This window comes from Marmota marmota, unplaced genomic scaffold, assembly GCF_001458135.2.
Source record: "Marmota marmota marmota unplaced genomic scaffold, marMar, whole genome shotgun sequence".
Lineage (NCBI taxonomy): Eukaryota > Metazoa > Chordata > Mammalia > Rodentia > Sciuridae > Marmota > Marmota marmota.
Window position 1 is genome coordinate 28168809 of NW_026000005.1, and position 26041 is coordinate 28194849.

General features: G+C 36.2%; 1 protein-coding gene across 36 annotated transcripts in view; it reads left to right on the plus strand.

The window, feature by feature from the left end:
- Map2 (microtubule associated protein 2) overlaps nt 1-26041 on the plus strand; it is a 288875-nt gene that overhangs the window by 242735 nt on the left and 20099 nt on the right. For 10 of the 36 annotated variants that reach the window (XM_048808433.1, XM_048808437.1, XM_048808436.1 and 7 more), the window contains 7 exons: nt 9740-9985; nt 11723-15448; nt 15663-15869; nt 16045-16179; nt 18890-18951; nt 23477-23647; nt 24596-24743. In XM_048808433.1, the coding sequence (XP_048664390.1) occupies nt 9740-9985; nt 11723-15448; nt 15663-15869; nt 16045-16179; nt 18890-18951; nt 23477-23647; nt 24596-24743 (4695 nt within the window). The remainder of the gene's footprint in view (nt 1-9739; nt 9986-11722; nt 15449-15662; nt 15870-16044; nt 16180-18889; nt 18952-23476; nt 23648-24595; nt 24744-26041) is intronic. The other 26 variants (XM_048808445.1, XM_048808449.1, XM_048808446.1 and 23 more) reach the window with 21 other exon arrangements.

Consider the following 26041-nt stretch of genomic DNA (forward strand, 5'->3'; position numbering starts at 1 on the left):
AAATTTGTGTTTAATTTACTAGAATAAATATAGAGAACCAGTCTACTTCATATAAAGTGTTTTAATGGAGAAGACAAAATCCCATCTTGTAAGGGATTGAACAAAAATTAAAATAAATATAATTGCCATTATAGTGGGAATCACACTTCCTATGGACATGTCAGGAACTGTCTGCTTTGCTCACCATGTTACCAAGACCTCTCCCAGCACCTGACCCATAGCACACTTTCAATAATGAATAAATGAAGAACTTCATGAATAGGTCTGACACTGACAGCAGGGAACTAGAAGCTGAGACCACGGCTCCTTTCCTGCTGAGACCTGTTATTGTCCATGAATATATTTAGGCACATCAGCTTTTTCAGTTGTCATTGATAAAACAGAGAGATGGCTTTAAAGAAGATCCATTCAAAATCTGAAATTAAAGTCACTTACCTAAATTATATTGAAACCACAATCAATCAAGCCTTAGCTTTCTTCTGCCTTCTGTAACTCTCAAAATGATATACAAGTTAATGGTTCTAAGTCAGAGAAACAATAATAGCTTGTTTTTAAGTTTTCATATACTAAAACCAGAGTTTTAAAACTCTTCCATTTTATTTATTTATTTTTTCTCTTTTTTTTCTTTTTTTGTCACATCAGAGACCAATTTACTGTTTTAAAAACTGAATAACATTAGGCTGAGACAGGAGGATCTTGATTTTAAAGCCAGCTTCAGCAAAAGTGAGGCACTAAGCAATTCAGTGAGACCCTGTTTCTAAATAAAATACAAAAAAATAGGGCTGGGATGTGTCTCAGTGGTCAAGTGCCCCTGAATTCAGTTCCCAGTATCAAAAACCAAAAAACAACAACAACAGCAACAACAAAAAACTGAATAACATTGATCACAGAAGACTTTTTATAATTTATAATCAGTTTCTTTAAAATATTCTTTGAATAACTAACATAAATATCTAAATTTCTGACCTACATATGTTAACTCCAATATGATTTTTTTGTCACAGATTTATTAACCTAAACTTTTTATTTTTTTTCTTTTTTGATACCAGGGATTGAACCCAGGAGTAGTTTACCACTGAGCTATATGCCTTTTTTATTTTTTATTTGGAACAGAGTCTCAGTAAGTTGCTGTGGCTGTCCTCACACTTGTGACATCCTGCCTCAATCTCCAGAGTCGCTGGGATTACAGTGTTGCCATTGCACTTAGCAACCAACCCTTTTATAGCAAGATTTTTCTTTCTTAAATTAAGGACTTTTATTTTTTTTTTCTAAATTTAATGCCCCAAATATTGTTAAACAAAATTATTCTAAGGGGATAAAAAAAGAACATTTAGAGATAGTAATCATTGCATAACAGCCACTGATTATTAGTTAATTTCCTTAAAATGTGATTAACTTTTAAATTTATGGATTTGAAAGATTCTTTTGGGCCTATGTTTATCCACTCATCTGGCACATATCTGTTGAGCATCTACAATTTTTTAGGAACTCTGCAAATTCTGGGTCTGTGTTAGTGAGCAAAACAGGCATGATCCCTGCTTTTAAGGAGCACATTGTCTAGTGGAGAACAGAAATCCACTAAATAAGCTTACGAATAATTTACAATTGAATTAGCACCAGGAAAGAATAAAACCAGGGAACTTTAAGATAGAACACCAAGGAAAACCTTATTTTATTGGATGGTGTAGGGATGATTAAGAATCAGAGCCCAGAATCATGAGGATATGCTGGCCAAGCATAGATGGATAAAAGAGGAATTTGGGCACAGGAACCAGGATGCACAGGAGCACTCAGGAGGGTAAGAAGGTGCAGTGTTCTAGGAAGAGGGCCCATGGCTAACAGGTAGTGAGAAAGGGGCAGAGGAGTGGAAGAAAGAGAGTAAGCAGAGGCCTGTGGGGTCAGGGGCCTGGACTTCACTCCCAATGCAGTGGACAGCCTTACATGACAGTGTACTGTCTCAGGTCATTGAAAATGCTTCTGAGCCACTGAAAGCTATTCAAGTGCCAATCCTCTTAACCCAGAAAGGGATATGATGTTGATAGAACTGGTGTACTCCAAAGTCTGCTTGAGATCAAAGTTATTGACTTTTTTTTTCTCTCTGGGAATTAGAGTAGAAAAACAAGTAGGGTCCTGCCATCCATCTGGGAAACCACCCAGCCTGCTTTCTGGAAGATAGCATCATGGACATAATATAAATATGAATAACTGAATATAGAATCACTTTCATGTTTTGGTTACTTAGAAGTCAGCTTTCCAGAATAACACTTCCTTCACATTGCAGAACATCTTCCTCAGAGGGTTTCAATAATATCCAGGGACAGCGCCAACTTACTTCCCCTTGAAAGTTATTCAAAGATATTTTCAAACCTAACTTGTGTTTTTAAATTTTTTTAAAAGCATTAAGTTATATGATGGTTTAATGATTTGTTTTCAAATGGATAACTATTTTGAGTAATATGAAAAAAATTTTTACCAATTCTACTTTATTAATTTAAAAATCAGATAATATTCTCATTTTAAATTTGTGAAAGATATAGTCTAGATGATCAAAATACTGCCTCTTTTATTTTAAATGACACATTACATACAGTAAATATTAGGGGTTCTTTTTTTGTTTATTTGTTTAGTTTTGTCAAAAAAATAAGTTAGTGACAAGACACAAAAAGACAGGATTGAACCATTTGATTTTTCAATCCAGTCAGTTTATAATGATGCAGCACTGTTTCCATTAGTGTCCTGCTAACAGCAGGTATGTTGGAAAGGGAGTGAGTGGGCTTCTTCACTCTGTCCAGGGGTTATTTTCCCTCTTTTATGTACCCTCAAAGCAACTTTAAGGTTACAATGAGTGTCATAGTCCAATCCTTTTACACAAGCGGAAGAGAGCTCTTGGGCTAAATTAATTCAGTGATACTGAGGATACACTAACTTTTTATTAATTATCAAACATTTTTAAAACTGTTCTTTCCCAAAGGGGAAGTATGAAAGCTTCCACTGAAAATAATTTAAGATGTTAATTACCATCATTTATAAATACTCATTTATTATAATTAATATAGTTTTAATAATTCCCAGACTATATCTTATTCTGCAAATCATTTTAATGGGATTTTGAAGAAAAAATTCAACAAGTAGCACACTTAGAAAGGAAACCATGGTACAGTTATCCAATACTAGTTATAATGCTTTAAAATTAACCTCCTTTTTATTTTTGGCCTAAACCTAACACTTGTCATTTGGACTGAACTGTCAGAACTTGGAAGTTTATGCAAGTACAGTGGGATCCTTTGAAAACAAACTAGGAATCCTTCTGCCCTCTTAGGTTTGCTCCAGGGTTGTAGGGCAGTGTTCTCCTGTTGTCACAGATGTGGTGACATCATAATTGGTAATCTGAAAGCTGTTTCCCTCCATATCATGCTGAGGCAGCAGAAACAGTCAGCAAGGTGAGGAGTCCCCATTCAAAAGCTGACAGGATGGAAAGAGCTTAGGGATGGTAGAGAACCATGTGAGTGGAGCCAGCTGTCTCTAGCCCTGCACTGTGGGGCAGAAGCAGTGATGCACAACAAGCAAAGATCAAACTCACTGATGCCCTGTGAGCTGTAGTCCTTGCAAAAGTAACTTCTCATTTGTATAAAAGGGAGCTAACAAACCAAGGCTTGGTTTAGGGTGTCAAACCTTACTTTAACCCCAAATAAATTTCCAGATGCTTTTAAAAAAAATTGAACAAAAGCAAACTAGGGGAAGTTTATTCCTCCATTGAAAGTAGGTAACCTTCATTTTTGAAGGTTATAATTATCTAAAAGGACTACGTAAAAGAGAAGGGCACATCAAGTCACCCTGTTCTTTTATATGTCACATTATTAAATTAAACAATATTTTGTTGCAAAAAACAGATGACCCAAAGCATGTCTGCCTATAGAAAAAGGATGAATGTATTCAATTGTTACCTTAAAGAGCAAAACTAACTGTTATGAAGTGAGTTTATTTTTCAACTTCAACTTTGGTGTGTCAAATAAAGGGAAGGAGCAAAATTACTTGGAAACATGACTAAGTACATTGAAGACATGGATGCTAACATGTATGGAGTCAAATACTGTGCTTGGCACTTCCACAAATATCTTCACATTTAATCCTCCCAGAGACCCACAGAGACATTCTATTCATTTCCATTTTTTGCCAAGAATGTAGTGGCTTATCTCTGGATAAAAGGCTTATCCATAATTCAGATCTAAATCTTAATTCTGCAACCCACATTTTCACTATATCACTAAATCTGGCTCTTGTCAAGTTTCCTGTTCTGAGACTATGGAAGTAAATTCTCTTCAAACGGAGTTCTTTGTTACAAACCACTCCCAAATATTCCATTTATTTATAATTATTATGTACCTTACCCACATTGGGTGTGATCCTAAAGTACCTGCAATGCTCAGCTCTGTAACAAATGAGAATCTAAAATCTTCTTCATTCTCATTGGAACCTCGTGAGAGGTTGGGATTTAGCTACCCCTCTAGGCATAGCTTTCCTGGCTTACCTCTGGAGCTTGTATTATAGATGAACTCACTCACAGGTCCTAAAGACAGTCAAAGTACATAGAGTACATAGTTCCAAGAGAGTACTGCCAGATTCTCCTTTTGAAGTTGTCTTGGCTAAAGGCCATACAAATACGACAGAGAAGACTTTTTCCACTGGAACCCTTAAAGTTTCTGTTGTTCTGATTAGAGTAAAGGTCTTCAGAATAGAAAATACTGCTTCTTTGAGAGGTTACAGATCTCAAGCAAGGCTCTGATCTGTTTTTACATTCTGGCACTTAGGAAAAGAGCAATAGCAACAAGAAAGAGGAGGTTGGAATCTTCCAAAGGTTGAAGCATCTGAATGAGTATTGCATCTGTCTACCAACTCTCTGCTCTACTTTCCAGCAAATAAATATTGAAAAGCAGAGAGAAATAGAGAAAAATATCCTATTTTCACTTATTGACAATCCATGTGATCTTTTCAACATATTAGAAATTTTAGGAGCTACTTGCTCCAAAATGAGGAGTGGGGAGTTATAGTCTCAGGGTCTTGCTAGGGAAAATATGAATGGCTGGGATGTGTGATAAGCCGAGGGCTATGATTCAGTCAGTGTGGTAGGCTAGATCTTAGGCAATTATCAGCTCAGTTGAGAAGTCGTGCTGAGTTGAACTAAGAATATCAAACATTATTTTAGGATTCTGCTGTCCCGTGATATAATAAGTTTTGTGGCTGAGAAAGTTCTGAGCATCCATCCAGAAACAACTCCTATGGAACAATAAGTAAATAATGTGCTTAAAAGATTAAAAGTATTCTTTCCACAGTGTTATTTTAGTCTCCTTACGATTTCAGACTTATTTTATTTCCAGTTGTCAGCACTTGATTGCTGAAAATAAGTTACCATCCTAAAAATACAATGCATTTGCAAATTAATGCTCTAACTCTGCCTGCTTAAATTCTGATTGAAGTAAAAACAACATAGCTAGGTAAGATAGACTTTATTCTTATTATTGAGAGTTATGAAATTTTAAAATTATTTCTAGATATAAGTAAATAATGATTAGCAAACTTGGTAACCTGCCAGATAAGCTTGAGATGTGATTTCTGCACCATATCAGAACCCAAATGGTGTTTATTCTCATGGTCCTTAAAGCTCACTGAATTATATGAGAGTTAAGATGCTAAGCTGACTGATCTATAATTGTGAATTTAGGGAAATTATTTAAATAATGCAAATTTCCAAGCCAAGCAAAGGAAAGGGCAGAAATAAAAACGGTTCATTAGCATTTCAGTAAGAAATATGCAATAAGAGATATGAAACAGGCACATCCAAGGCCAGTGGTACAAATAAAGCTGCATGGAATACAGTCTTGATGAATTTGAAGCCATCTCTAGGAATTTTCAACTCATTGTGTCTGTATTAAGCTTATAAAGTAGAAGCAAAACATGAGAAAACACATTTGTGACATTGGGGAGACTCTTAAAACAATATACTGTACTTCTCCCACCAGGCAGTTGAGAACCAGTGTTTAAAATAATGCTCCTGGGATACCATCAGCCTTAGCATCCAACAGAAATCCGTGTTGACTGCTTCCTCCTTATCAAGGCAGGAAAGAAGAATAAAGCTTCATAGGTTTTTCTTAACAGAATTAAAATTCAAAAATACTTTCTGGTTGAAATAATTCTGAACTAAATTAACCACAATGCCAACTGTTTGTACATCCTAGATAAAGTTGTGTTTCAAACAGGGACTGTTTCTCCCCATAGTCATACCTGCATGAGAGCCTAACAACTGTTTTTCTTTTTTGACTTATAAATATATTGATAGAAGAATAAGAATGAATCTTCCTGAAGAAATTTTCTCCAATGAATGCATTTGTTGTATAATGTTTTGTTTCTATTCCAATGTTTATTTGGTTATTGTCACTTGTTTGAGAGGAATGTACAGATAATTTCTACTTTGCAGAAGGGGTATCAATGCTTTTGATTCACCTAGATCAATGGCAGAATTGCTTAGAGGACAGTTTAAATTCAGCAGCCACTGAAGCATGCAACAGTCTTCCTTAGCCATCCTCCATCAGCTTGGTTTTGCTAACCGACCTCCATTCGCTGTGCTGCTTCCCTGACCCTTTGTGTCCTTGTGGACGTGTTTGTCTCGTCCGTCTGATCTTGTGTCTGTCTTGTCCAGTTCTCCCTGCAGTTTCTTCCTGTGTGTCTGTTTGTAGATGAAGGGGCTGAGGATCAAGTGGGTCCTCTACACAGGTTCCCCAGCCAGGAACCTGCCACCAGCGGGGAGAGGCGTAGACTTCTAGCGCCCTCCATCTCGGTGTCTGTGCCTGATGATGACCCTTACAATTCCGATGAGGAGTACTATGAGCATCCTTTGTTCAGCTCAGAATGGACTACCTCTAGTGTGCTCCCCAGTGTCACAGCGCAGAGTGCAGAGGCCCACTTAGGCCAGGAGAAAGGTGAACCAAGCATGGTCCCCTTTTGCTCCTCCTCCCCTGCCTGCAGCTTGGACCATGCATATCATGTTCAGTGTGTCCTCATATGGAGGTGGGCGGGGCAGGAGTCTGTTTTTTCCAGATGAAAGTGAAGTCCCTATATCAATATCAATTGTCTCCATCCAAAAAATGGCCTCAAAATTTACAAAAAAAGAAGCCTTACTTAAACTTTGTTTGAGAGGCATGTACAGGTAATTTCTACTTTGCAGCAGGGGTATCATGCTTTCTATTGACTTGGATCAAGGGCAAAATTGCTTAAAGGATAGTTTAAATTCAGTAACTACTAAACTTCATTGGCATTTCCTTTTTTAATATCATTACTTCTGAGATGCAGACAGACAGACAATAAAGAGCCCCCCACCCAAAAAAAAGAATTCAAATGTTCAAAGTATGACTCCTTTCTTCTTCCTTGCAAATACGTCAATTGGGAAAGAATGTATCCTTTACCCAAACCAAAGAAATTGACCCCAAATATTGTTGGATTTTTGTTTGTTTGTTTGTTTGTCCTTACTAGAACTGGACTTAAATAGAATTAGCCTGCTTTTTAGCACTATGTTAATACAATTACTCTTTAAAAGTGAGAGATTGAAGAATCTGTTTAGAGCTGAATAAATGTTATGGAATGAATTTATTTCCTACTTTAAGTCATCTGCAGAAACTACATAGGCTTTCCTAGGTAACTAAATCGTGGCTCAGTAAAGCTGGGCTAAAATGAAAGAAATGATTCAAAGCTTTTGTCCTTCCAGCCTAATAAAGCTGGGCGACCCTTGTGTATAATTGGCTGTGTGAGGATAAAATAACTGGATGGTGGCTGCATTTTGTCTCCTTCTAAGTAGTAGTCTGGTAAAGAAAGTACAGCTAAAAATAGTTTTGCTCAGGTGAAGAAGTTTTTTTCAAATGTGAAAATAACTTGCTTAGATGAAGTTATTGGGATAGTTAATGGGACAATATTTAACATCAGGGCAGGTAGTTCTAAGGCAATGAGGGATGAGCTCACAAGTACATTCATGAAAATGTGTTTCTTCAAGGGTCATTTTGAAAACAAAGTACTCCAATGGCTCAGACACGCTGATAAAGAGGTGGAACCCACAGTGAGTTCGAGACTAAGCTCATCTAACAGTGTAAACTTAAAACAAGAAAAATATGGGGATTTTTGAATGAGGAATTGGTACAGTGGAAACAAGCATAATTTATACAAAATGAGAAAATGGAATGCTAAATAGTGACATGGATTTGAAAACTTTTTAATTAACCCGATTAGACTTCAGCTAATAAGGTACCATTAATAAAGCAGCTATATTAAAATCCTTTTAGCTGTAATCAAAATCTATGCATTATGAAAGTCTCCTTAGAAATATTAGAATTGGAATTTTTCCAGTATTACTTATAAAATTAAGTTATAAAAATGGATGTGTCTGAGTACTAAATGTGAAGGGATAGATGAACTAGTTGTCCTCAACCCCCAGGTTGCTAATATTTCTTTAAAAAGAAAAATTTTTTCCTTTCCATCTGTAGTCTTTCCTGCAGGGGCATTTAAACAATGTACAGTCATTTCATGGAAATTTCATAAGAATCTTCCATTTGCAGAACTGTAAAACAGCTTAGATATTTTCCTGTAATTCCTTATGGGTTAAAGTAAAACTTATCTTTTTTTTATTGGCATTTGAAGTGTAGATGAAAAAGAAATTAACATAATCATCTATAACCTCCATTAAGTTTATTTTTTACATTTTAAGGCTGATGTTTTTCTGTGGAGTATACATTTTTGGGGGGTTATATTTTGGCAATTTGGTTACTACTCCATTATCTTTTCTTGTCAATTTTGTTTTGAATTATAGAAATAAGGTTTTATTACTAATATGTACATTTTTCTTCTTAGTGTCAATGAAAGCTACACATGAACTACATTATTGATATTTCCAGGTGTTAAACAATATAACACTTGTGTACCAGAGAAAGACTTTTATAAGTAATATGATGTAAATTTTATCTTGACTTTGTCTTTCAAAATTCTTTGCTTCCTGAAATTTTTCATTTTCTCAGGCACTGTATAATTCAGTGAGGATAACATAATAGTAATATATTAATATTAATATAGAAAACTTAATAGTCTTTTATGATGGAAAAATGAAATATATTTTAAATAGTTTTGATGGACTTTTTGATGAACCTGTTAAGATAATTGGTTGGCTATTGGAAGGCCTTTGTTTCTCTTTCCCAAGACTCCGTAAGCAAAGCCTGCACATTTTAAACAAACCAATCAGGATGTAGGGGCTTCCTGCATTGGAGAAAACCGCATATGTTTAACAAATTTAAAGGCTTTTCTTCAGTACATCAATACATCTGTCTTTTCATAACCATCTGTTACCTGGCAGCACCATCTCTTATTTCCAGCAAGCTTTCCACATGCGTGCAACTTAACCATCATTGCCACTAAAGGTTAATCAATCAACAAAACGCTTTCAGCTCTCAAATTTTAAAATAAATAGCCTTTTAATGAGACTTTAAAAGGCATCACCATTAGCAGTTGATACATCATAATTTCCCAATGAGTTCATAAAGTGTATTGCATTCGACTCTCAATTTGCTCATCCAAATGGCAAAAGAAAACCTCCCTGAAGTTCCTGGGAAGGTCATCCCAGTGGAGCTGAAAGTGTCCTTAAACAGTATTTCTGTCCTTTCATGTGTTGTTCTGTGGTCATGATGTCAACATTTTTTTCATCTCCAAGAAGAAGAAACACTAGAGGGTCCCATGCCTGAGGAAGAGAAACCTGCTGCTCTTCCTGGGAAAGTGTGTGGGGCTGCTAAGTCCTCAGACCAACCTCAGGGCCTCAGTGAGGGCCAAGTGGAGTCTAGTGCGGAGGCCCAGATAGTTCCCGAAGAGAGTGCCCTGACAGGGGCTCTGCATGAGGAAAGTGTAAAAGAGGCCAAGGAGGTGTCTCCAGAAGTAAAAACCCCTTCCTCTGCCCAGGAAGGTGTGTTTTCCCGGGATTTGCATGTGTTTGGTTGCAAGTGATCTCGCCAGCGCTTACCAACCTGATGCCTTTCCAACGCTATTTGCTGTTTCATCGCTGGGTCTTTTCATGATCTCCAGACCGCTGTTGCAGGCTTCATGAGCAGAGTGTGGCTTGCACAGGTGCTGTGTGGCCGCACGGTTCTCCCCTGCTGCCGCAGATTCCTGGTTGTCCTTTGCCATGATACAATACGCTTTGCCGCAGGCTGACGATGCTGTGTGAGCTTTTGAGTTACCCTCCCTCCTCATCTCAAGTGTTTGCCAGTCACATTGCTAATACATGTATATTTTTGTTTTTTTATTTTTGGGACAGCAATTCATATGCTTTTCTTTCAAATCGTAAAGTTGGGTTTTGGCACATAGAGGCTTAATGACAGAATCGCTTTTGTTTGCAACCACAAAGTGCTATATATTTTTTGTGCTTCAACGAATACTGGTTTGGTTTCCTTAAGAGCTCCTACTGATGCTTTCCATGTTATTTTCTCTCCATGACAGTCAGCCCCTTTGATCACCCCCATCCTTCTTGAGTTTTCATCCATATAACATTTATTACAAGTTCACACAATTTTCTATTATTACATCAAGACACACAAGTATATAAAGTAATGATCAATAAATACACTTTCTCTTCAAGAGATGATTGAATTTTATGATTTTTCCCCTAATCTTTTCCAGATAACTACATTTAGCTCTAGTGATCACAGAAAAATGCCTTTGTTCTTAAAACACAATGGGATTTGAAGGCTTTTGGATTGACAAAAAATAAATAAATAAATAAAAATAAGAATGTGTCATTCATCTTCTGTGAAAATAACCACTAAAGTCGATACTGGTCAATGCTTGACCATTGATCATGTCCCAGGAAATGATGTCCTGACCATAGGGAGAAAGATATTTTAATAGTTGATTCTATTGAAAAAAATTTTTTTACTCATCTGACTTCCCAATGTTGGTATAATTTAGATTTTCTTATATCTACCATATAGACTAAGTAATGATCAAGAATTAAAAATTATGAATGTGGCAGAAACTGGCTTATCAATTTTTAAGACATGTCATACAAATTGACAGCAAATATTTGGTTATATTCCTTAAATTGAACCCCAGATGATTTCTAAATGTTATACCAGGAACTTTTTAATGCCCCCCAAATCAGTCCTGGCATTTGTTGATCAAGTTATCTGAAACTATTAATATACATATCATTAGGATTACTTGACCTTCTGCCTAAGGACTGCCAATTACTTTCCAATGAGGAAACCTAAGAAAAATTTCTCTAGAAATCAATCCTTATCCATATTTAGTTCTTCATATATATCCTTTTGTACACTAACAATAGCTACTTACTCAAAATGCAGTAATCTGTAACTTTTATCTATGGAAGGCACACAAATTTTCTATTATAAGGCACATGGCATAATGTCTAAGAGACACCAGACAAGAGTGAGTAGGCTGAACTAAACCCTTCTTATAATTCCTGTGTGCATCACTTACAACAGGAGTTCATTTTAGTTATAGTACACACAGATCTCAGTCCTGACATCTTCATGTTGACTTTTGAACAGGTAGCATGCTTGCATGGTCTCTAGTTTTTTCCTTTTGCCCTACCATTCATTTGCCATTTCAGAATATAATTTTAAGCTTACTGCCTGAAAGCCCTTGCCTATTATGTGCTTAAAAATCAACCCGATTACTTCAGATTTACTTACAGCCTCGAAGATGGAGTTTCCCGATCAACAGGCATTGACTCCCTCTACAGCTGAGCCTTCAGACCAAAAGGAAAAGGAGTCAAAGACACAAAGTAAGCCTGGTGAAGACCTTAAACATGCTGCCTTAGTTCCTCAGCCAGAGACAACTGAAATTTCCTCTGAGATAAAGGACATGCAAAGAACAGAAGGAGATGAGGTACCTCCTGCTCTGTTTGGGCACCCTCTTGGTGACAGCCTCGAAGACATAAAGCAGAAGACAGAACCAAGCCTAGTAGTGCCCGGCATTGGCCTCTCTGCAGAGCCTCCAGCTCCAAAAGAGCAAAAAGACTGGTTCATTGAAATGCCAATGGAAACAAAAAAGGATGAGTGGGGTTTAGCTGCTCCAATATCTCCTGGCCCTCTGACACCCATGAGAGAGAAAGATGTACTCGAAGATATCCCAAGATGGGAGGGGAAGCAGTTTGATTCTCCCATGCCAAGTCCTTTCCAAGCAGGAAGTTTCACTCTTCCTGTAGATGTCATGAAGAATGAAATAGTAACAGAAGCAACACCCTTTGCCCCTGTCCTCTTACAACCAGATGACAAAAAGTCTCTACAAGAAACCAGTGGCCCAGCTACTGCCAAAGATAGTTCTGATGTTGAAGAGCCACAAAAAGATAAACCTGACAAAATGGCAGAAACACCAGCCTCAGAAGCAATCCCCTCCTCACCCAGAGATGCTCACTTTCCAGTTGTGGAAGAATCTGTCATAGAGAAAATTTTCGGGGAAGAGGGGGAGGGCATAAAACAAGAGAAAAAGGAGACTTTCACCACCTTTGGACAGGAACCTACACTTTTTGAAAAGGAACCTCAGCCAAAGCATGAAGATAAAACTATCGTTTCTGACAAAGAGGCTGCACCAAAAGAGATTGAACCCTTAAAATCAAGAGATGAAGAAACAGGTGTAACTCAGACCTCCACAGAGTACACTTTCTCAAAAGAAGAACAGAAAGACCAGGAGCATACCATAAGTGTGCTGAAAGACGACTCCTTCCCTGCAGTTACCGATTCCACCATGACCTCTAAGACCTTGGAAAAAGTCATGCCAGAACCAGCTGCACTGAGTGAGAAGAGTGCAGCCCAGGAACTTTTTGAAGAGAAAGTTGCTGACAAAGACCATAAGATTGAAGGAGTCGAGGCTGCGACATCAGCTGAGGTTGGCATGCCATTTTATGAAGATAAGTCAGGAATGTCCAAGTACTTTGAAACCTCTGCCTTGAAAGAGGAAGCGACAAAAAGCATTCAGCTGGGTAGCGATTATTACGAACTAAGTGACACAAGAGAAAGTGCCCGTGAGTCTATTGATACAGTGTCTCCCAAGCATCAAAATGGTGACAAGGAATTTCAAGCAGAAAAAGAATCCCAGCCCAGTGCTCCAGCACAAGAAGCCGGGTACAGCACTCTTGCCCAGAGTTATCCGCCCGAAGTACCTGAAGAACCCAGTTCTCCCCAAGAAAGAATGTTCACTATTGATCCAAAAGTATATGGAGAGAAACGGGACCTCCACAGCAAGAATAAGGATGATCTGACTCTTAGTAGAAGTTTAGGACTTGGTGGTAGGTCTGCAATAGAACAAAGAAGCATGTCGATCAATTTGCCGATGTCTTGCCTGGATTCCATAGCACTTGGATTTAACTTTGGTCGGGGTCATGATCTTTCTCCTCTGGCTTCTGATATTCTGACCAACACAAGCGGAAGCATGGATGAAGGAGACGATTATCTTCCAGCTACCACACCTGCAATGGAGAAAGCCCCTTCCTTCCCAATAGAAAGCAAAGATGAAGAAGAAAAAATACAAGATGAGAAAACTACTGGAGAGGAAACTACTCAAGTTGAGACCACCTGTGAGTCCCCTTTCCTAGCCAAAGATTATTACAAAAATGGTACTGTCATGGCCCCTGACCTACCTGAAATGCTAGATCTGGCAGGCACAAGGTCAAGATTAGCTTCTGTGAGTGCAGATGCTGAGGTGGCCAGGAGGAAATCAGTTCCATCTGAGACTGTGGTGGAGGAGAGCAGTACTGGCTTGCCATCCGTAACTGATGAAAACCATGTCGTTGTGAAAACAGACAGTCAGCTCGAAGACCTGGGCTACTGTGTGTTCAACAAATACACAGTCCCACTCCCATCACCTGTCCAAGACAGTGAGAATTTGTCAGGAGAGAGCGGTTCTTTTTATGAAGGAACTGATGATAAAGTTCGAAGAGATTTGGCCACAGACCTTTCATTGATCGAAGTAAAACTGGCAGCTGCCGGAAGAGTCAAAGATGAGTTCAGTGCTGAGAAGGAAGCATCCCCTTCTACCTCTGGTGACAAGGCAGGACTGGGTCGAGAGTTTGATCAGGAGAGGAAAGCTAATGATAAGCTGGATACAGTATTAGAAAAGGGTGAAGAACATGCCGATTTAAAAGAACATGCAAAGGAGACAGAAGAGGCTGGTGGTAAAGTGGAGACATTTGGATTAGGGCTAACCCATGAACAAGCTTCTGCCCAAGAACTGCCAATATCAAAAGAGGTATCATCAGAGAAAGAGGAGAAAGGTCTTAGTACAGTGCCAGAGGTAGCTGAGGTAGAATCATCCAAAAAGGCTGAACAAGGACCTGAATTCACTGCGAAGAAAGCTGACCAGGGCCAATTCGATATTAAAGTCAGTGACTTTGGACAAATGGCTTCAGGGCTGAATGTTGATGATGGAAAGACCACAGAACTTCAATTGGAGGCTGCACAGGAGCTGGTGCCTTCATCCAAAGTGCCACAGGAGGCAGAGGCATTCCTGGGTATTGAGGCTGGCCATGTGAAAGAAGTTGCCAAAGTTAATGAAACAGAAGTCAAAGAGAAGGTGGCCAAGCCTGACTTGGTGCACCAGGAAGCTGTAGACAAAGAGGAATCCTATGAATCTAGCGGGGAGCATGAAAGCCTTACCATGGAGTCCTTGAAACCCGATGAGGGCAAAAAGGAAACATCTCCAGAATCATCTCTAATTCAAGATGAAGTCGCCATCAAATTGTCCGTGGAAATACCCTGCCCCCCTGCTGTCTCAGAGGCTGACTTAGCCGCAGAGGAGAAAGCTGAGGTCCAGATGGAATTTATTCAGCTGCCAAAGGAGGACAGCAAAGAGACCCCTGATATATCAGTCACGCCCTCCGATGTTGCCGAACCCCTGCTTGAAGCCGCTGTTGTGTCTGAACCAGCAGAGGCTGAGGAAGAAGAAATAGAAGCCCGGGGCGAATATGATAAGCTGCTCTTCCGCTCAGACACCCTCCAGATCACCGACCTGGGCATCCCAGGTGTCAGGGAGGAATTTGTAGAGACCTGCCCAGGTGAACATAAAGGAGTGATTGAGTCCGTGGTGACCATCGAGGATGATTTCATCACCGTAGTGCAAACCACAACTGATGAAGGAGAGTCAGGGTCCCACAGTGTGCGTTTTGCAGCCCTAGAACAGCACGAGGTGGAAAGGAGACCATCCCCTCGTGATGAAGAGGAGCTGGAAATAAAAGTGGCAGCAGAAGCCCAGGCAGAACCTAAGGATGGCTCCCCAGAGGCTCCAGCTTCCCCAGAGAGAGAAGAAATCGGACTTTCAGAGTATAAGACAGAAACCTACGACGATTACAAAGACGAGACCACCATCGATGACTCCATTATGGATGCTGACAGCCTCTGGGTGGATACTCAAGGTGTGCTTTTGGTCTTTTTGTTTCATTTTGCTTTAATTTTCTAACCCCAAATTAAACTCAATAACCTATTGGGATTTTTTTTTCCCACTTTAAACATTTTAAGTATCTCTTTATCTCTTTATTTGCATTTTGTTAAATATGCAAAGGATCTTGTACATTTGTTACTAATTTTCTCGCTGTTGTTGTTGTTGTCATGATTTGCTTTGATCCGCAGATGATGATAGAAGCATCATGACAGAACAGTTAGAAACTATTCCTAAAGAGGAGAAAGCTGAAAAGGAAGCTCGGAGACCATCTCTCGAGAAACATAGAAAAGAAAAGCCTTTTAAAACTGGGAGAGGCAGAATTTCCACTCCTGAAAGAAAAATAGCTAAAAAGGAACCTAGCACAGTCTCCCGGGATGAAGTGAGAAGGAAAAAAGGTTCATTTAACAATCACTTCTTTAAAATTGTGTTTGAAGTATTTCATTATTACTCTTTTATAGAAGAAACTGCCTAACAGTGGTAATCGATGATTGATGAAATTTTCGTTTGGTTTCATTCCAAATGTTAATTTTTTTTCCTGATGGTATGCTTTCTGTGTTTTCTTATTCATAGCAGTTTATAAGAAGGCTGAACTTGCTAAAAAAACAGAAGTTCAGGCCCACTCTCCCTCCAGGAAATTCATTTTAAAACCTGCTATCAAATATACTAGACCAACTCATCTCTCCTGTGTTAAGCGGAAAACGACAGGTGACTGTTCAATTCTGCAATGTGGCTGGCAAACATAGACATGTATTTTTTTTTAATCTCATTACTGTAGCAGCTTCTTCATTTTGTTTTTCTTCCAAGAATCTCAGTAGTCATGAACGATTTTGCTATTAAGTGTCTTGTATCATTATTCTTTTTTTTTTCCCTCCCTGCAGAAGAGGTCATGACCATCTGTTTCTTTGTCATGCTCAGACATAACAGTGCGTGATTGTATCTTGGCATTGTGCTCTAGTGTCACGTTCTGGGGATTCCTATTTTCATTCTGTGTGTTTGGTTAGACGATGGCGATGAATTTAACCGTGGTATGCATTCTCATTATTTTGCTTATTTATCTCCCTCATGCTTAAGTCCATATATATTTGTCCTATTTTCTACATTGTTACTGCCAAATCTGTTACTGATGTTGATGAATTTACTGAAAACCACCAAGAATATGCAGTGATTTAGACACTGAAAACAAAAAGCAAATCTGGGATAGATGTGTGGTGTGCAAAGTTATTTTGCTTTAAATGGAAAAAAAAGAAAAAAAATTAAATCATCTGGCAATCCTATAAGATTCATATCCAAAATTAACAAGCCTTTCAATCTACTGTACTATATGTTGACATTTTGTCATTGGGATTTTCTTAAATGTATTTATCCAAAATGCACCTCCCCCCTTAAGAGGAACTTAAGTTCGAAATAAACTTAAGTTTATTTTCATTTTGCTTCCTATTTATTCTATTTCTTCTGCAAATATGCAAATTTACTAAGTTTTAAGAAGTGAAACATGTTAGAAATCATAACAAAACCCCATACAAATATCTATAATGCAAACTTTTTTCTCAATTTCAATGAAAAATATTTATTTTCTATGTATAATTATGCTAGGGTAATCTTGACAATAAAATAGTTTGCACAATCTCAGATTACTGGTTCAGAAAGAAGTGTTTTCCTTTTCATTATACATCATAAATGTCTCCGTATAAACCTTAAGATGTCTTGAAAGGTTAGGAGCAGCATTAGTATGTAAGAAAAAGAAAAGCAAGATAATTGATGGTTTTATGACAGCCACTAAAAATCCCAAGTGTTTTGTATTTGTATTCTCCACACAGGATTCTTACCGTGTTTTCTATTAAGAACAAGTGTCTAAGGCAGGATTTGAAAGTGGAAGACTTCTATATACACAAACCTTGATAGGCTTAGGATAAAGAATGCCTTTAAGTTAGGAATTCGAAATTGACATTAAATATCTACCTTACATCTTATTTAGTGCACTTTCTCAGGTTTTTAGCCTCATCAAACTTGGAATTTTTCTTCCAGTTAGACAAATACTTGGACAAGCAGAATCCTTTGATTTTGGCATTTTAAAAACCCTATATCTTATCTGTAAAGATTTAAGATGTCATCAGGATTGTGGAATTTCAGAGGAAATGAGAAATGTTTTCATAGTGTCTACATATCATTGGTACTCAGTTTACCATGAAAATGAACTATCTTTTTAATTCATTTTTAAAGGAAATTTAAGATCTTTGGACTAATTAGAATCTTTGCTTAGTCTTGTCAAATATAAAAATCTTCTGGCAGAAAGCATGTATCAAACATAAATGACTTTGATTTGAAGCAAACTATATAGACATGCCACAGTAATTTAAGATGCTATAGAAGCAATAGGGAGGCATCCTTTTTAATGTTGCTTTTTTTTTTAATCAGCTTTAGAATCTGTGAATAATCTTGCCAGCCAGGCCTACATACATAAAGCACATTGTAGGCAGTTATTATTTTGGTTTTAGAGCACCACATAGCTTAAGAAATCTTTCTGGGACTCACTCATTTGGAGAGCTTATGAGGATAAGCTCTTACTAATGAAAATTGAGGAAGTAAACACAAGCTTGAATATTTTATTTTCTGAGCGTATCTTGCAAATGTGGATGGTTATCCAAAACACAAAGTGTTGTCTTAAATCATGAGATATTTAAGTCAGGTAAGTCATCAACAGAAAGTTTGCTTAAGAGATGGAGTTTAAAATTGAAACCAGAAGTGTAAAACACAGCAAGAGAAACAACAGTAACAGATGTGGTAATGATTTCATACAGGAAGTGCATGTGTAGAACATATTCTGTATTTTTACTAAACTTAAAATTCCTCTCATGTTTTCTGTTCTTCACAAGCTATTTTTCTTCCCTTCTTATGTGGTGTATTTTTATATCAAACAAGTATATGTCATTCATATTGTAAAATGAAGGGGTGCATAGGGAAAGGGGCTGGAATGACCATGACAGTTTAGAGGCAGTATTATTTTGGTATTAGAGCTTCACATAGCTTAAGCAACCTTATTGGCCAACCCTACAAGTCAATCATCTTTCTTTTCCTTCTCTGCAGCATTCACCTTGCTGTTTTGTAACTACTAGTCCCAAGAATATCCTCATGTAGTACCGATTCAAAGGTACTTTGTTAACCCATAAAAAAATGATCTATGCTTTGGTGCTAACCTGTGCTTTGGTAGACACTAGGATGTGTAAATTTAGCACACCCTCTAGTTGGAGACACTATTGTTATTCAGGTTTTTACATTACTGAATCCTCAAAACACAACTTTGCTCTGCATTGGTCTGTTGACACAACAGAGTATCCAAAAGGTATGAAAAATGCATTTGTGTGATTTTTAGCCACTAAGTTTAGGTTTGTTTGTTTGTGTTTTTTCTTTTCAACAGCAGCCAGTGGTGAATCAGCTCAGGCTCCCAGTGTTTTCAAACAGGCGAAGGACAAGGTCTCTGTGAGTAACTTTAGTTTTTCCTTGTTCTTCATTTAAAGTTCCTTTGGTATTGGCTGTAGTTTCTTAATAATTTTAGATATTCTTTAGACTTAGACATTTACTTTTAAGTGCCATTTTATACTGTTTGCTCATCCAGAATGATCCTCAGGAGCATACAGGTAAGTATTAACGTCTTCCAGAATGATATGTGATAATAGTTAGTGAGGACACAGCTGGGCTGTCTCTTTATTAGTAAGATGAAAACATATAAAGCCACACAATGACTTGGCAGAATTGGGGAAGAACAATTCATTTATTTTTCATAGAATCAAATCAAACCATTCTAGTCAACAGTATTTTATAATATTTTCATTGCTTTTATTATGAAATAAGAAATAAGACCAAATGAAATAATATTGATGAGCAAAAAGAAGTACAAGTCAATTATAATTCCTTTACCTAAAGATATCTACAGTTCCCATTTTGATGTAATATCTTCAATTTTTCTGCACATTTATAGATTTAATAACAAAAAGAAAAATCTATTAATTTTTAAATTAATGAATAAAAATAAGTTCTTACATGCCTATAATTATTTTAATGACTATATAAATTGGATTTTATTTATTTACAATGATATCCTCAACCAATTTCTTATTATTGACATTCAAACTAATTTTTTATTGTTAGGCTTAAAATATTGCCATAGTGCCTTTTTAGCCAAGTTCATTTTCTTTGGATAATTTCCTACCAGTGAAATGACTGTTTCAAGACAAATGTTGTATTTCAGTTTTTCTTAATATTGTTAATGTTATAGTGTTTTTTTACTTGCTAAATTATGGAGATAAATACATTATTGTTTTAATTTGGTTCTGTTTGTGATGTTTAATTTCTTCATGTGTTTTTTTTAAATCTTTTGTACTTTTTCTTGGAGAATTTTTGGATTTAGATTTTTAATCATATATTAAAAACCCAAACCAACATGAAATATTTTTGATCCTTTATGACTGGAAGGAAAAAAAGATTAAAGGGCTACTAATGAAACCCTAAAATTACAATAATTTGAAGGATGTTAATTAGAAACTTATCTCAACATTCTTGGTCTTGCAATCATATGTGATATTTAAATCACAATTATTAGTGTGACCTTCTAAAAACTGATAAGATTTTAGACTTCTATTTTTTGTTTATTGTGAAAAATAGTGCTTCATTTCCAACAATGGCAAAACTTTTGATAATTATCTTGAAAGAGGGTCTTTGCTGAAGGAAAATATTTTATTTTTGTATAAATGTTTGCAGACATGTTCCTGAAGCATGGAAGCTAACAGAATGCCTATATTGCTTTGGCAAATATCTTTATTTTTTAGCACAATGTGATTTTAATATTTGTATCTCTTTATCTTCTTTTCTGACAGAGAACTATGAGTTGTCACATCCAAATCTAGAATATTTATTATCTCTATATTCTTTTTCTTCCTATGCTTTAATGTTTTAAAAAATAAAGGGAGTGGTAAAAATTTTATATCATAATTTAGTTATGAAAATTAGATATAGTAATTTTATAAAACAGTACATGGTAGATTGCTTAGAACACATTGTTCATTCAATAAATAACAATAATTGTTAGTCATTATTTTTGTTATTATTTAAAAGCTGACACTGTCAGAAGCAGATATAGAAAAAAACAAGTCTAAGTTTTTCTCATTTAGGAAAAAAATTGTAAGTGGCATTGTTTGGACAACTTTTAGAAAACTTTCAAATCCCTTAGTCTGCAAATAACTCGCCAGGATAAACATGTATATACTTTTGCTTGGGACAGAAATTATATACATTATCTGACAGAAAACTAATTTATTTTTCAATTGTAAACACCCATCTTACCTTTCTGAAGAAGAGAGATAAATCTGTCATTTTATTTTTTCTCATTCATCATCCTCTTTTTTCCCACCTAATAATACTTCATCCTCTTTTTTTTTTTTTTTTTTTTTTTTGTGGTGCTGGGGTTTGAACCCAGGGCCCTGTGCATGTGAGGTTTCCTATCAACTGAGCTATCTCCCCAGCCCCTCTCATCCTCTTCTTAAAACCCCAAGATTAACTTCCATTTATCTCTGATATTCAGTACATGCATCAAAACAATTGTGATTTGTTGCTTGTTCTTATTATGAACCTGGCCCACCCTTTATTTCATTTGGTTTTCTGGTGGTGGTGGTAATTGCTAACACTCTTAGTTGACTTTCTTAATTAGGGGCAATCCAACTACTTCCTCCTCCTTTCCTGGATCACATTTTCAAAACTCAGTCTTTTGTGGGTAGGATCAATCATAAAAGAACGACTTTTGTAGACCCAATTACACTTCCCACTCAAGGTACTCAGTCTGCAAAGAAGTGATTTGTGCAATCTGTGCATGCTTATGTCTCTGTTAAAGTAGCTGTGGAGGCTAAAACTTAAAAATTGCAGCTTTCTCTGCTATTTTTGTAAGAGCTGAATGAAATTAATTATTTAAAGATAATAATCTCCTTGATTTTGTAATTCTTCTCTGTACTCTTAAGACTCTCTCAGGAGACATGTGGCCTGCCAACACCACTGTCTCCAAAAGTCACTCATCCAACCCACTCAAACTTGCAGACCCCTCAGGTACTATCAACAGCTATATATTAAGTCTTGTGGATTTTGTGAGGCATCTCTTCAGTGCTACCTTTCCTTTTTAGAATTTTTAGCTTCACAGAGTGACTTCTGTACATAAAAAAATCTTGATAATTCTGTACTAGAAGTTGATCCCCAATTTGTGTTTCACTCATAAAATGAGCTTGTTATATATAAACTGAACAATTTTTTTCTGATGAATTCAATGTAGCAGATAACTGAAAATAAATTTTCTCAATCTTTAAAATAATATTTTCTATTACCAGTCCCCAAACACGTACTCAAGTTCTTAAATGTAATCAAGATATGGATTGTGTGTACACCTTCATTGTGTTGAGTAGAGGAACAATTTCAACAGACTCTTAAGGTATTTTCCAAATGTGGTGCTATTGTGGGACCTATGGATTTATTGGAGACCTTGCACATCAAATTCGTAAAGAATATTTTATCCATATTCTCATAAATGAAATACCTATATATAAAAATCATTTTAAAATAACCCAAAATATATCTACTTAACATCATACTTTAAATTGATATAAGGGGTTTTGCTAATTACCATTGTAATATTCTTCCTATGTTAAGGCTTATTTTTAAAAAATTTATTTATTGGCAGTACATCCTTGAAAAGTGGGATTTATGATTTAGGGGTTCTTACTGCAATCTCTGGTAGTGATTTCACTTACAAGAATACTGGCAGTTAATAATTTCTAGGGTTAATAATTTCATAGCTCAGTTGGTAGTGCTTGCCTCACGGCACAAGGCCCTGGGTTCAATCCCCAGCACCACACACACACACACACACACACACACACACACACAAATTCCAAACAGTTGGCCATTGTGCCAACTCTCACTCACTCATCAGATGAGAAGACCCTTGGGGATTCTATTTCCTCATTCTTCCAGAAGTCACAGAAGCAGAAGTTACTTTAATGTGCACTTTTACAGTAAATTCACTGAAAATAATATACTTTACAAATGTAATTATAAATGTATGACTGCATAATTGCACAGTGGAAGTTGTTTCCACAAACTTTCTAAAATTGGCTCCTCAGAATAACACAAGTCTCTTTCAGAGACAAGAACACCTTGAAACTGTGTTCTTTTCCTGAACTATTTACTCAGAAGATAGGTGGCTACACAGCTTTGGAGGGCTTCCCATGTCTCTACCCACCAAGAGTAACCCACACCAAACAAGTGTGCTCATATTTTGTTTCTTTGTTTGTTTGTTTGTTTCAGAGCCAAACTCTATCCTTAAACAGTGGGAGATTTCAACATCAGCATCCTTCTTCCGGGAAGGGTCCCTCTTATCTCTCTTTCATGAGGTTGATTACATTTTCACTTCAAGGCAGATCTTTGGTTTCTCTGTGTAGAGTTATGAAATTACAAATTTCTGTATTAAATCAAACACAATTCTTTGCTCTCAGAATTTCACAAAGCTAGGTCCTCCATATTTGAGCAGTATCATTCTTTCTTCTCTCCTCCCATCCATCTACCTACTTACCATTTATTGAACAATCATTCTTGTGCCTCTATTATGTACCAACCATAAATAATCTCAATATTTGAAAGTAGAGGAAAGCAAATAACATAAATCCTGTTCTAGTCCTGATGAATATAAAATCAAAGCATTATGTTTATGTTAATAACAATAGACATTTTTTAAATAAATACTGTTGAGTTAGTTCCAGCCTAGGTGTTCACTGAAAATCCCTCATTATCATATAAGTATACATCTCCATTATTGCTTTTAATCATTTATCTTGTGTTTTTATTAAAAGTAGACATTTAATTTCTTATATGTTTGTATGTGTGGGATTATTTTTTTTTTCCTTTTCCTTCATACTTTGGTTTATTTTGTACCTTTTTTGTTTGTTTGTTTGTTTTCTTTCATGGCTAGAATTCTACCTTGTCAAAGATTCCTGCTTCACAGGGTAGCACAAAGTCCCCAAGATACAGCTCAGCTTGCCCTAGCACGACCAAAAGGGCTACATTTTCTGACAGTTTTTTAATACAGCCCACCTCAGCAGGCTCCACAGACCGTTTGCCACACTCAGAATCAGGGAACAAGGTAAGGCAGCAAGTCAATAAAAGGTGCAGAAAGGAATAAATTGGGAAGATTATATGACATAATTCAGGAAATGTGTGAAAGCAAAGATGTAAAATTTTTAAGTATTTGACATATAAATGGTAGATCCTGTTAAATACAATTGAAAAAATGTAATAAATGGCTTACTAGTAAAAGAAAAATGTTCCTTTTTCTAAATATACTGTCCATTATTATTTATTATTTATTTGATTATCTTATAAAAATTAAATACAAACTAACAAAGCAAAATTCAATCTATTAAATGTAATATGACATGTGATAGACAATGTTATATATTCTAATAACAAAAACTGTGTCATATGTAATATAGTAGACTGTTTAGACTTGCCACCAACACATTAGGGTTTAATATCCCCTCTGAAAACTGTGAACTTTGTGATTTTGAAAAAAAAAATTACATTAACTCATTAAACCTGTTCCCTTAACTTTAATATGTGCATAATATTTTGTGATGAAAATGAAACCATAAATGGATGTGATATGCTAGAGTTCCTGTCTTATATGTGCACAATATATGGTGGTGGTCTTTCTTGGGAATATTATGCATTCCATACCCTCTGCCAGTCCTTTCAAATTTTATCATGCTAAAGAAGATTTTTCAGTAAAATTAGCAACTTACTGAAGATTGCTTGAGTAAATTTGTTTTAGACATATTATCTTTTAGAACTTGAACTTGACATTAGTTTTTAGAGTTAACTCCAAAATAACATATTTTCGTAAAACATCTGGACAAATATGAACTCTTTTTTAGTTTTAAAGTAGAAATGCTTATGTGGGATTTGGTAGTGCATACTAAAAGAAATAGGTCTATCAGTACAGCAGGAAAAATAACCCAAATGATGTAATCACTTCTCATAATTAAAATAAAAATTCCCAAGAAGGCAATGTCTGTTTGTTTTCCCAAATCAGGATGGAGTAACCAAGAGCCCAGAAAAGCGCTCTTCTCTCCCGAGACCTTCCTCCATTCTGCCTCCTCGCCGAGGAGTATCAGGAGACAGAGATGAGAATTCCTTCTCTCTCAACAGTTCCATCTCCTCTTCAGCGCGGCGGACCACTAGTAGGTTTATTTTGGGTTTGGCTTTCTTTTTAATCATTTTTAAAATATCCTTTAAGTAAAAAAGAGCTTACTGTGTATTTATATTTTACAGTGCTCAAATAAACATGCATTAAGAACAGATGATCTTTGTCCTAAGAATCAGAAAATTCTTGCTTATAGATGGTTCCAGAATACCAGAAGACAATCGATAGAGGAAATATGAACTAATTAGCTTCTTATCTATTAACTAATATTGAGATAAAGTCATTTTTCTAAGAATACATTTTTGTCTCTTGTTTCAAATTTAGGGGAAAAAAAAGAAAATTCTAAAGAAGTAATTAAAAGAGGGGTTGGGATTGTAACTCAGTGGCAGAGCGCTTGCCTAGCATGTGTGAGGCACTGGGTTTGATCCTCAGCACCACATAAAAATAAATAAAATAAAGGTACTGTATCCATCTAGAACTTTAAAAATATTTTTAAAAATAATAATAATAAAGAAGTAATGAAGAGAGAAAAACAGCAGGAATTTTAAAAATATACATCTATATGGACTGAACACTCATTAGAATTCCAAGTCCTAAAATTTAAGTGGAAAGTCAAAAATCAAAACCCACAATCTTGCTCAATTTGTTAAGAATTTGTATTCCAAATGAACAGTAAGCATAGCATGTTCTGTGCCAATAGCTTCAATTCCTTTAAATTGATAGCACAGGATGACAATTATAACAATTTATGTAATGCCCAATCATTACATATTTATAGGTTATAGCAAAACATGGATTCAAATTATTTTCCTAAACATTTTTCTGTTACAACAAAAAAGCTGCCATTTACTAAGCACATATAGATGCAAGGCTCTCAAGATACGTTTTTACTCAAATTAGTTAACAATGCTGATGGTTAGGTATTAATAATCTCAATTCAAATGATAAGAAAACTGACCATATAGGGAAGATATCTTGCCTAATGCTACACAGCTAGTAAATGGTTGAATTTGGTCTTCAGTCCACTAGTAACTTCACAACTTGTCCTCTTAATGTTGTCTCTTCATTGTTTTTTTGAGGAAATAGTATTAGAGAATACTCCGTAGAATCACTTGAATCATATCTCTGTCATTTAGATACCATTATAAAATGATAGAGATTGCTACCACTATCACATTATAGTTGATTTCATCACTTGCTTTATTAAATATTTAATAGTAATTGGCCAATTTCAAATTTTATTATTTTACATGAAATGTTTTTGCCTACAATAGAACAATTGTGCCCAACACCATTTAGTTTCATGAAATATTAGCATCCTTTGAAATCTTTGTT